At 39.6% G+C, this 12,852-nt stretch overlaps 1 protein-coding gene across 1 annotated transcript in view; it reads right to left on the reverse strand.

The window, feature by feature from the left end:
• Positions 1–3,726: 3,726 nt before the first annotated feature.
• The window catches only part of LOC122396734 (neuroligin-4, X-linked-like), a 104,543-nt gene continuing 95,417 nt past the window's right edge, over positions 3,727–12,852 (reverse strand). The window contains exons 8-12 of the mRNA XM_043395375.1: positions 11,254–11,446; positions 9,710–10,151; positions 5,924–6,197; positions 5,479–5,625; positions 3,727–4,506 (exon numbers count right to left, since the gene is read on the reverse strand). Of these exons, the coding sequence (XP_043251310.1) occupies positions 3,860–4,506; positions 5,479–5,625; positions 5,924–6,197; positions 9,710–10,151; positions 11,254–11,446 (1,703 nt within the window). The 3' untranslated portion in view covers positions 3,727–3,859. The remainder of the gene's footprint in view (positions 4,507–5,478; positions 5,626–5,923; positions 6,198–9,709; positions 10,152–11,253; positions 11,447–12,852) is intronic.

Genomic DNA, 12,852 nt, shown 5'->3' on the forward strand with positions numbered 1-12,852 from the left:
TCACACATGTAGAGTATATAAAATAGACGTTACACTGCTATTTGTTCAAAGTAGGTATCTATTTTAAGTGCATATTTTTTTGTTATACTTGACTTGAAAGCAGTGTATTATTTATAAGATAAATAAGTACAATACTGTTCATATTTGCAAGCTGTATATTATTTTATTAAACCGTAATGGAACCCTGAAAATATTTTTGCAATACCTGGCACCGAGAGCGGAAAATCAATGTAACGATTACGAAGATCGTAGAAATCTGAAATCGAAATATATTTAGAAATCAGCATTTTATTGTTTTACAGTGAAATTTACAAAGTTTGGTGATCTAACCTGCTACTTAAATTTCACTGTTACGTGCTTGATATCCCATTCACACAATTAACCGACAGTCACAATGAGTTGACAATTCGAACCATTTTTGGACAATATTCGACGAATTTATGTTACGGTGTATTGAAAGTGTCCGAAATCGACAGTACAATTACGCAACACCATGCATATTATGCCGCTACCTAAGTACAACGTTATGTCCTTAATGGTACCGATACGCTTCCATTACTTCGTGTGTCTCGGGAGATGCGTATAATTGATTAAATATATTAAAATATATTAAATAGACGTTACTTTTTTTTTATATGGCGATTGAAACGACACGACGTGACGTGGTTTGCTGAGGTTCGTAACGTTCTTCCTACAAAGTAAAGTTTCATAAATCTTTTAGTAGAACATTATTAGGTTATGAAAAATTTCATTTCTAATTTATTTCCTTGAATTAATGGTATAAATAACATGTTTTGTGCAAATATTGATCAATGCAATAAGGAGAAGAGCAAGGATCGATGTGATTTTATTAAAAGTCGTTGGTATAAAATTATATACCACACCATTTATGCTTTACAAATTAATAGAAAAGAGAAACAAGTACGTATATCGGGTGAATATATTTAATTGAACAAAGTGAACGAAAAATAAATGTCTATATCGGTTTTTGTTGCTCGATTTTTTTTTTAACTCGTCTCCAAGCATGATGACAACCGATCGAGCTTGAAAAATTTTACAAAGATGATTTATAATCGTGTAAACGTGAGCGTAATCCCGCCTTAGATTACTTGGTCGAAGAGGAAATGGTACGTATTAATTTAAGGAAGGTTATTTCCCGTTTTATGATTATATTTTGAGCACATATCGCGACCAGGACGATCGACATTTCCCACAAGTGCTGTGTGAGTCTCGTAGCTCGGGATCGTGAAGTTCAAAAGTTAATTATTCGATATTTGCGCATTAGTTTCATTAATTTTAATCTTGAGCTTGCACAAAGCACTTGCGTAAATACTTACGCGAACGCGAACTGGTCTTTTGGGTTCTTATCGATATCAGTGCGTAAATACACGTCTTTTCTTTTTTTTTTAACTTTATTGGCGAACGATGACATCGAGATGATAAGATAACGCAAAATCGATGGAGTATTTTAATATTCTTTCTTTTTTAACCGACAAGGTGGGTTCAGAGGTTAATGTCATTTGTTGAGATGACTGTACACGTTGAGTTGTTACTATCGTAACATGTAAAATACTTCACTTTAACGATTATTTATAAATAAGTAAAATGTTACTTGAAATAGGTATCGAATTTCACGGGTATATATAAATGATCCAAACGTAAGATAATGAACTTTGTTATTAAATATATCTGAAATCAAATAAGCTAACCTCAAAAGATCGAAAGATTTACATTCAATGTCGTAAGGTTTCTTGCGATAGGAAGTATTCTACGTGTTACCATCGCTTGACTATGTCCATTTCTTTAAATTTCTCTTGCGAATAAATGTTTACGCAGATGTTGAACTAGAATGTGTACATTAGTACACTTATGATAGAAAATTTGTTTGATCGACTTTTGCAAATGAAACATCTAACGAAAGAAAGTTCTCATATTCTCTAATGGGAGATTCTAGAGCCAAAATAAGTCGAAAATCAAGAATACCAATTTGTTGATGGAGGCTTCGTTAAGAAGTTATTAACGTTTAAAGTTCCACTCGTACTGAATTTTTTTCTAGAAAATGGGTAGGATTTCGGGGGTATGTGTATTGACCAAAAATTATTGTAACTGACCCCTGCAACCAAAAATAATTTTTTTAAAACGATTTGAAATTTTTTAATTTCGTCGACTTTCATACTTTCTCGAATTTTTTTCTCGGAAGTGGGTACGATTTCGGGGTTATGTGTATTCACCAAAAATTATTGTAACTGACCCCTGCAATCAAAAATAATTTTTCTAAACGATTTGAAATTTTTTAATTTTGCCGAAAAACTTCAGCACCTACTCGAATTTTTTTCTCGAAAGTGGGTAGGATTTCGGGGTTATGTGTATTCACCAAAAATGATTGGAATTGACCCCCGCAATCAAATATAATTTTTTTAAAACGATTTGAAATTTTTTTCGCCGAAAAATTTAGGCACTTACCCGAATTTTTTTCTCGGAAGTGGGTAGGATTTCGGGGTTATGTGTGTTCACCAAAAATGATTGGAATTGACCCCCGCAACCAAAAATAATTTTTTCAGAATGATTTGAAATTTTTTAATAACTTTTTAACGAAGTCTCATTCGAGAAATTGATATTCTTGATTTTCGTCTTATTTTGGCCTCTAGAATCTCCCATTAAAATTTCTCCCATAAATCGAATGAATTCTTTAGACATACAACTGCTACGGTGGTTTTGTTTAATCCGTAAATTTTGTTTACCAGTTTTGAGCAAATCAGAGAGATCAAATTGCTCGTCGTATCAGAGCATCAATAAAGTAGATCCCGTGAATCGTTATCGCATAATTTTAGTAATTTTCATAGCAACACGGATATAATTCTCGACTGTCTGGCTACAAATCGCGTAACGTAGATATTATCTAATTGATTATCTGTGCAAATTCGTGCACGACTTTCGGTAGTTAAAATAGAAAAAGACACAAACGACCTCGAAGTTTTTTAGTGTAAACAGAATTAGGAATATTCCGTGTGACTAATCGTCAGCTATACCAGAAATTACCCTAATTGTATGACCATCAATGCCTAGATCCTGGATGTCAGCTACGAGAAGAACACTTGATAGAACACTGATTGTGTTGTGGCGATAGGCCCGACGAGGAATAGTTATAATACTCTCTCGTGAATCCTTATAGTGTTTTGCTTACTTACAGTCAGTCATTCGCTTCGATTAGAATTTCATTCCATCGTAAACGCCCCGTTACACTGATATTCGTGACAAAATACGCATGTATCTCGCGAGGTTGCATCGCAATAAATTATTCTGCAAGACATCGTATCGACGATTATGAAGCAACATATCGATTTCCTTAATGTCATTATCGAGCCACGGAGGAACACTTTCATTGTTCGGCGAGATGGCAGTTGTATTACACATCGTAGTTTCTTTATTCTTTTATCGTTATATCAATTAGTTACTTAGCCTATATAAATGATTTAGATTAATTACCTTCCGATTTACTCTACAGATTCACTTCGACACAAACGTCACATTAAAACCCTTAGAAGAATAATCACACTCTCAATTCGGTTAAACGATACATTATCGCAGCTCACTTTCTTGCTCTGTATGTATATCAACAAACTATTTCTTTATATTCGGTGACTCGGAAGTAACTGCAGTTCGAAAGGGCCCGTCCAAGTAATTCCTCGTTCGCGTCTCAATTTCGATCCAAACATCTTTGTCCGCATATCATGATCTAACCAAAGACCTTCTATTCTTGCCAATTACTCCCTCAGAACTTGGACTCGGTGGTGCCCTCAAAGTCCACGAAAGTCACTCTTTTAGCTTTTGCGTTGCCCTCTTGGGGCAACCCCTAATGCTATACAGATATCTCCTGTATCTGCACGCGTTTCTTGATGGTGTTTGTGCCACCTGTGGTGCTCAGCGAACTGGTCGTTCTCGTGGGTGGTTTCGGTGGTATCGGATCCTTGAGGATGGCGTTGCTAGTCCCGTGGCCAAATTTTGGATCGTTTCTGGCCTGCTCGTTCTCGTCCAACGATTGACACTGATGCATCTGTTGGTGTTCCTGAATGGAAGGACTCCTCGCGAGGGTGGTGTAAGACGGTGGCGGTTCCTGCGACGGTCTCGGGTTCTCCGGTGCTTTTATGGATGATCTGGTTGTCATTGGGAGGGATTCTTGCCCGTTGGGCGTACAGTCTATCGCTGCCCTCTTCTTGTCGCGGTCCCTTTGATAATAAATACCGGCGAATATCAACATGTTGAGCACCAGGAGGATGCAACCGACGCCCACGGTGATGGCCAGGGCGGTGGTTGTGCTGTAGTAGTGTCGGGAGGCTAGTCTTTGCAGCAGTTCGGCGTCGTCCTCCGAATCGTCGAAAACGGAAGTGATGTCCTCTGCAATTACGTCTTCGCCCGTGGACGTGCTGCACGCTGTCGTCGACGACGCGCTCGTTTTTGTCGTCCCTACCAGCGGCAATGGCGTATACCACTCGTCTCGAACCGGACCTACAACCAAATACGGTTCCCAAAATTCGACATTAAAGGCTTTGATTTTAATTTAACTCGTGTAGGGTGTTCGGCCAATTTTTAGTAATTTTGTTTGACGCCCTACGGAAAAGTTGTCTAATACTTTTTTGGAGGTACTCATGAGCTCTACCTCAGAAAAAAGTTTCATTGAAATATATTCAGTATTGTAGGAGTTATAGCTGTTTGAAAATTGGACCATTTTGATGGGGTTTTTCTCACATTACGGGGTTAAGGAGCAACTTTCCGAATATTTTTCGAATTTCTATATATTCTCCATCAAAATACGCGTCGTTTGCCGCTTGAAACATTAAAATCCTCCAAATCGTTCAGAAGTTATGATGCTTTAAAGATACGCATGAAATTTCAGTGAAACATATCAACGGTATGGTCAGACATCACAATTTTCGGTTATGAATTTTTTTCTCGAAAACGCGTAGAATTTCGTGGATATGTGTATTGGCCAAAAATGATTGAAATTGACTCCCTCAACCAAAAATAATTATTCTAGAAAGATTTGTAACTTCTAAATTTTGTCGACAAAGTCCACCTTCCTGAATTTTTTTCTCGAAATTGCGAAGGATTTCGTGGATATGTGTATTGACCAAAAATGATTGAAATTGACTCCCTCAACCAAAAATAATTTTTCCAGAACGATTTGAAACTTTTTAATTTTATCGACAAAGTTCACATTCCTGAATTTTTTTCTCGAAAGTGGGTAGGATTTCGGAGGTATGTCTATTCACCAAAAATGATTGTAATTGACCCTCGCAATCGAAAATAATTTTTTCAGAATGATTTGAAATTTTTTAATAACTGTTTAACGAAGCCTCAGTCAAGAAATTGATATTCTTGATTTTCGTCTTATTTTGGCATCTAGAATCGACCATTAAAACTTTTCCCAGGTGTGGCCGAACATCCTGTATATCTGTTTGGTATTGAAGATTATTTTACCCGCATAAAAGTGGTCGCCCCTTTCGCGAAAGTGATGATGTCGCATCGAGACGTCGTCGTCGCCTGGCCGATGGAGTTGCGGTATCAAGTTGAGCCAAACTGCCATCTTGTGACCGCGATAGTGGCTTCTCATTCTTGGCTTCACCGCTAAAAACAATTGGAAATGTGCAAGGCAAACCCAAATTATGGATTATGAAGGGTTCATAGTGCAATCCTATGTGAAGTCAGGGGCGGTTCTATCCTATAACTAATGAAGTTTGACCCCTTATATCGATATCTTAATTCAAATAAGGTGATAAAAATAGGTAGATCATGTAATACACATTTTAATAAAACATTTCAGAGAAGGAGAGGGTTCCTTAAATCAGTACGTTTCACGTTTCGATAAGTGTAGATCCGCCACTGACGATGAGTAATAGTTCGAATCGTAAGACACGTAACGCACCAAATGTTAGGTACTGCTGCGTGCCAGTTTCATATTGTTCCCACGTGAGATCCTGATATCGTGTTTTCTCCTTCGGTGTGCCATAATCCACCGACTCGATTTTGTACGGCTCGTTTGGATTCCCGGTCTTCGCGAAATTCGTGAAATAGGTGAGGACTGCCTCCGCGACGCCTTGATCCTGACGAGAGTAATTCCTAGGGAAGAAAGGCCCGCCAGCGACCAACGGTAGCCCGAAAATATACGGTATATCCTCGCCACGGATGCTGCCCAAACGCTGGAACAATACATATCATTATACCCGTCAGTGGAACGTTTTGTCAATGATTTTTTTCCCATACAAGTTTTTAAGGTAAATAACAGTGTACTAGGGAAACTGTAGAACTCTTTCGAAAGACAAGAAATTCAGGATTTCCTTCGAAGGAAGCTTAGCTCGGGGGAACAGCTATGTTAGCGATTCGACGGGCCAGCTGCTGGAACTTGGCAATTGTAATTGCAAAGCGGCGCGTATCGTGGAGACGTGCCCAATTTTGTTTGTGTTCCACGGTACGCTGGGGTCACGATGCAATTCCCGATAATTCGCAGCGCAAGCAACTGAATGTAGTTAACGGTCGTGTTGCCCTTTCATCTGTACACGCGCGGCATCTTCCTGGATATGCTACGGATTTGTGTACAGGTGCACACGGACCTTCACACCCGGACGACAGTCGAAGAATATTTGGTTAATGTTCGGGGCTTCGTATACATTCGTATTGAATACATTAAACATATTCGCGTTCCTCGTTTCACGTTTATTGCAGACGAAGATATTGGAATTGTAGGGCTATGAATTGTATGGGTTGTATGATTGAATCAAACAATAATATTTAAATGGAGAATATTTAGTCTTTGTTGTAAGCATGAAGATATATTTTAGAGAACCGTTCGGTCTGAAATCGAAAAAGAAAGGGACGAACTCTTATCTTTGTATAATAAACACCATGAGTTTGTAGACCCCATGGCCAAGATAGGAAAGAAAGTTCAGACATATTATATCGTCACTGGATTTTTGTAACATCACGAGATGGTTAGGAAATTGAACAGAAGAACTAACGCGAATCACGGCACAATCGAGAGTTAATAAGTTTCGCCCGGGGGTTACAGTTAACAGCAATTTACTGCGTCTATTCACCATGGCGGTCAGCTGCGTAGACACAAAGCGAAATTTAATTAAACCGAGAGCATGTCGCGCGCGAAAGGCGGCCTGTTTAATAAGTTTTCTTTGCAACTTCAGGCATTGCCATAATCAACGCGTTCTCGGCGAATTTAGAACCCCGGTTGGGGTGCAGAATCGGCCGTGAGTTAGGGCCGCGTTAAGAACTGGAAAATAGAGGGGGGGGGAGGGTATAAAGAGCCGAAGAAAGAATGCGGAGGCTGGAAACAGCAACCTCCAGCGAAGGAAAAGAATTACGGATGGTAATTGGAAACACGCGAGAGAAAAGCAGAGATATTAATTTTCAATTAAATGAACAATTTGTAATCCAGTTTTATCGCACATTAGTCGTATGATCGATAGGGATTGTTGAAACTTCCTTGGGTGCATATTGTCAAAGTAAATGTGAAATTAAACATAGAAGGGAGCATAAATTATAGCAGTTGGTATATTCGTTGGATAGGGGATGATATGCCCTTTAAAACGAGTGTTTGAACGAGTCGATAGCTTTATTAGTTCGGGAGATATGATAATTTTTGTTTCAAGTCGAGCGTCAAAGTAAAAGTCAAAATAAACATGGAAGATAACATAAATAATAATAGTTTTTACATTCATCAGATAGGGGATCAAATGCCCTTTAAAACGAGCGTTTGAACGAGTCGATAGCTTTATTAGTTCCGGAGATATAGCGATTTTAATTTCAAGTCGATGCGGTGGCTAGTTTCGGAGATATAAGGGTCCGAGGCGTTTGTTTACATTCTTACTACGGCCTTGTCAAGGTCGTTGACCGGCACGTGACTCGGAGAAACTAGGTCACTCGGCCAACTCGGTCACGAGACACGTGCGAGAAAGAGAGGTCCGGCGCGACGCGTAAGACAAAGACAGCGATAGTCGAATTAAGAAAAATTACCTTTTACATAAATTATGATATCTCGAAAACGGAAAGTCTGATCGTCAAAAACCAAAAACCATTTCAAAGAGGATGCTTTGCCGCCGCTAACAAAGTCTTAATAATTAATAAAACACTAATAGTTTCGGAACTGCACGCGTCTAAAGTTTTAGTATTTATAATACGCGCGAATAGGCTATTGTACGTAAGCCGGACAGTGAGATAGTCGAAATTGAAAAATTACCCTTTCACATAAATTACGATATCTCGAAAACGAAAAGTCCGATCGTCAAAAACCAAAAACCATTTTAAAGGGGAGGCCTTGCCGCCGCTAACAAAGCCTTAATAATTAACAAAACACTAATAGTTTCGGAACTGCACGCGTCTAAAGTTTAACTATTTTTAACACGCGTTGTAAGGCTGTTCTGAGATAGTGGAGACTGAAGATTGTTTCCTTTCAACCGGTGATATGACCGAGCGTGATAGGTTTAGCGTAAAATATTAAATTAAGACGCATATTAAGAGATACAGTCGTTTCGTTCATTTAATTTAACCGGCTTTATGTTTCTATCGTAAACGATAATAGGGGATGCAAAGTACAATTGATGGCAATTATTGAAAGAGATTGATATTCGTGTATAGAAAGGGGGAAAGATTGCCGCATTAAATAGATGTAAATTTATTGTCGCACGCAATAAACAGGTATAAATTTATTACATGGATAATTAAGCGGAGCTGTCCATTAAAATTCATAGGCAACGTTGTCCTCATGAAATAAAATCACACGTGTTAATCGTAGTTAATCGACAGTGTCGGTGAATGCAAATTAAATACTTCGCATTATTTAAGTCACCGTTTAGTACTCTGCCGCGATAAATTACTTCCCCCATAGATTATATCTCTGTTTTTCGTTTATAAGTTCACGTAATAATTTTTTCTCGAAGACAATGGTCGACGCAATTCCCCAAATAAATATAGATAAAACGCGACGACTAATTCTAATCAAATTTCTGTATTTCAATTACGAAGTAATTCGAACGTGACGAGAAACAGTTTACGAAGCATTATTCTCAGCTACTTTCCACGGACTCGTTTTTATCGGCGATCAAAACTCACGAAACGATCGGCCAGTTATTTTCCCATCCCCGAAACGGCCATTAACGCGCGAAATCGACCAATCTTGGCCAAAAGTTCGCGGTAAATCGCCGGGAAGCCAATCTCCTATTCAAAAACCACCTCGTTCGCGTCGTTTCGGCCGGCAGGAGAAAGGAAGGGGGGGTTAAAAAGACGACTTAATATAACAGGAAATTTCGAGAATCTAACGACGAAACCAAGTTCAGTGGATAACGACGCGTTTAATTTACACCCTCTTCGTCGGGGATCTTCGCGGTAATGCGTCGCCCGCGAGCCGCGGGGGAGGCGTTTGATTAAATCAGTAGCTTCATTGTGGAGTCATGGGTAGCAGTTAAACAAGGACACGGCCGCGTCATGACGAAAACTCGAAGCGAACGATGGAATCTGTTGCCTCTTACTCTACTCTTATTTAACTTCTAAATACAACTTTCTTCCTCCGTGAATATTTCGTATCCTTCCTTAGAAAGGATCTATGGTTTATCCCAGTGTCTAGAGTCATCGATTCCAGATAATCAGATCGTCTATTGAAATCACTATTCGACGAGGGGGCACGAGAGTTAATTTTCTCACTGACCTGATAGCCACTGTCCTTCGTCTGATGGCTAAAATGGTAGAAGTAGGTCTTGGCTCCCCTCCTGGCGTGATAAAAAGCGATTCTCATGAGCGGAGCCACCGTGTGACCGTCGCTGAGCGCCTCCATCGTCGAGTCCCTTATGTTGATAGGATGAAGGACAGCCTTATCCCAGTCCGTGTACTCGTTCCTCACCGCGGAGAAGATCTCGTTCAAGTGGTAAACGTACGCGTTCCTGATGAACGTTCGTAAAACGCGATTTCTATGATCCTCTTCGAAACCGTACTCGATGTCGTTCGCGTTGAAATCGAGATTCGACTCCGTGGTGGAGACACCCAGGATCAACGGCACTTTGATGAACGTGTCACTGGCCCTTTCCATGTCCACGCCCGGATCTGGATTATTTTGGTCCACCGGCAGACCGGGTCCTATACGAGGCACGAACCTGCGACATAAAAATTTCATTCATCCTGGCGATCACAGGAGTTAACAAGTTGATCAACGCTCGGGGTTCGTTTTAGTTCGTTTAACGGGGGAACTGTATACCAGGGTGATTTAATCGACCGCTCGTCGCCCGGTAGTTATTTTGATGGGTTTAATTTCGTCCCGTTCTCGCGACCAGATTTTTATTTCCCGCTGATTTTTTTACAATACATCTGTCAGTATGTTCAGGGTGGGAAAAATTTTAACGGGAGATTCTGGAGGCCAAAATAAGACGAAGATCAAGAATATCAATTTCTTGACTAAAGCTTCGTTAAAATGTTATTAACAAAATTAAATTAAAAAATTTCAAATCATTCTGAAAAAATTATTTTTGGTTGCGGAGGTCAATTACGATCATTTTTTGTCAACACACATATCCACGAAATCCTACGCGTTTTCGAGAAAAAAATTCATTACCAAAAATTGTGATGTCTGACCATACCGTTGATATGTTTCACTGAGATTTTACAAATTTTATCAAATCGTTCTGAAAAAATTATTTTCGATTCCGGGGGTCAGTTGCAATAATTTTTGGTGAATAGACATACCCCCGGAATCCTACCCATTTTCCAGATAAAAATTCGAGAATGTATGAAAGTCGACGAAATTAAAAAATTTCAAATCGTTCTAAAAAAATTATTTTTGGTTGCAGGGGTTAATAACAATCATTTTTGGTCATAACACATACCCTCGAAATCCTACCCATTTTCTAGAAAAAAATTCGAGAATGTATGAAAGTCGACGAAATTACAAAATTTCAAATCGTTCTAAAAAAATTATTTTTGGTTGCAGGGGTTAATAACAATCATTTTTGGTCATAACATATACCCTCGAAATCCAGCGCATTTTCGAGAAAAAAATTCAGTACGAGCGAAACTTTAAACGTTAATAACTTTTTAACGAAGCCTCCATCAACAAATTGGTATTCTTGATTTTCGTCCTATTTCGGCCTCTAGAATATCCCATTACAATTTTTCTCAGGGTTGGCCGAACATATTAAGAATAATTTGATTTTATTTTACATCCTACGTTATGGTTGTTTTCGCCACAAGTCGTTATCTCACCTGATTTCCGGAAGTTTGACCGTCATGAGCTCGCGTAGGGAAACGCCGCGCAGACAGTCGGCGATATCTTCGTCGTTTTCCGTGGAGCATCCTATTTGATCCGCCACTTTTGTGCGTAGATCGTTTGGATCGTGAACGGTGGCCCACGGACTTAATCCCGAACCACTTGACAATACTACGCGATGAAATAGACCTGAAACACGCGTTTATATGCTGAAGCAGACATATTCGCGTAAATGTTACTAAAAATTGTAATCGTGAAATATTCACGTAGCATCGGAATTGGAATTTTTGAGTTAATCCCCATAAATCCATCTATGGCTTCCCTGTCTGTCACTAGTCTGTCAGTAATATTAAATTATTGATAATATTGTTAAACAAAACGAGTACGAATGTCAGCTAACTCGTCGATCGCGTCAAGTTATCAATTGTTAGCAATGGAAGATTTACATTGTAAACATACTGTGTCTCGAGAGCGGTTAGCGAGTTACAACAGAACCAACATTTAATTCCAAAGTACACGGAACTTCAACGATCGATCTGGCGCGCCTTAATTAATTAGCAACCCTCGATAACCTATCGGCGGGATCCCATTTCCGGTCCCTCTCATCATAAAACGGCCGTTGACTTCGTCTCTCGATCGCGATTGGTCCAGAACAGAAGGGAGAAGAGGCGGGGACAAATTATCGCGAATCGCTGGTTCCGTTCGAACGGAACAAAAATACGAAAAACGTTGTAAAACTGGGGGATCGAGGGGGCGAGGATTAACGAAAGAAAATGAAAGGAGTCGAGAGGACGCCGCGGGAGGAACTGTATACTTTCCGTTAGCGGGACCGGGAAAGATTAAATGCAAACAGAAAACCGGTGGCATGTAACGATAACAAGGAAGCTTTCATGATATTTGCGGATGACAACGGGAATTGGAAAGGTTCGATTTTAGTTCGAACAAAATGAAACGCAAAAGTTGGACTGCGGACAGCGTTTATGCGTCGAAAGAAACGCAAATAATATATGTATCGATGATTCCTAATACCTAAGTATGCAAACTTAGTGATATAAAAGAGAAGGATATTTATAATGCAAAAATTAGAAGTACGTTGCTTCGTGAAAGACTCGTTTAAATCCAAAGGGGATAAGAAGGACAGAATTTTCTTTGTCGAGGAAGATTTGTGGATAGGTAAAGTTCAAGAAACGTAGTCCTAACAAACGCATTCTGGGCGAGAATTACCTTGGAACGAGCCATGGGGGATCAAGTTTATGAGAAAGCTTTCTAATTTCGCAGGTTGCTCGTGGCTTCCCTCGCGGTGGATCGAAAGTAAATCAAAGTTCGAAAGGACGGTGGCCCGATATCGGAGCTGGGATCCAATTTATTGCCTTTATTCCGAATATTACACCGTTGTCTAGACCAGTTCGAGATCGCCTCGTATCTCTTGGCGGCTCCAACGAGCTTCCCGGAGCTTCTTATCGTTTCGTCAGCGCGATTAAACGTCGCATCCTGCATGCAAATTGCTTCATTCGTCCCATGAAAATTTTACAGCAGGCCATTGGGAACGTCGCGCGTGGGAACGTCGAGTCGTCATTACGCCTTAGAAATGTAGA

This window comes from Colletes gigas, unplaced genomic scaffold (assembly GCF_013123115.1).
Source record: "Colletes gigas isolate AHSC1104 unplaced genomic scaffold, ASM1312311v1 Colletes_gigas_Sc00008, whole genome shotgun sequence".
Taxonomy (NCBI): domain Eukaryota; kingdom Metazoa; phylum Arthropoda; class Insecta; order Hymenoptera; family Colletidae; genus Colletes; species Colletes gigas.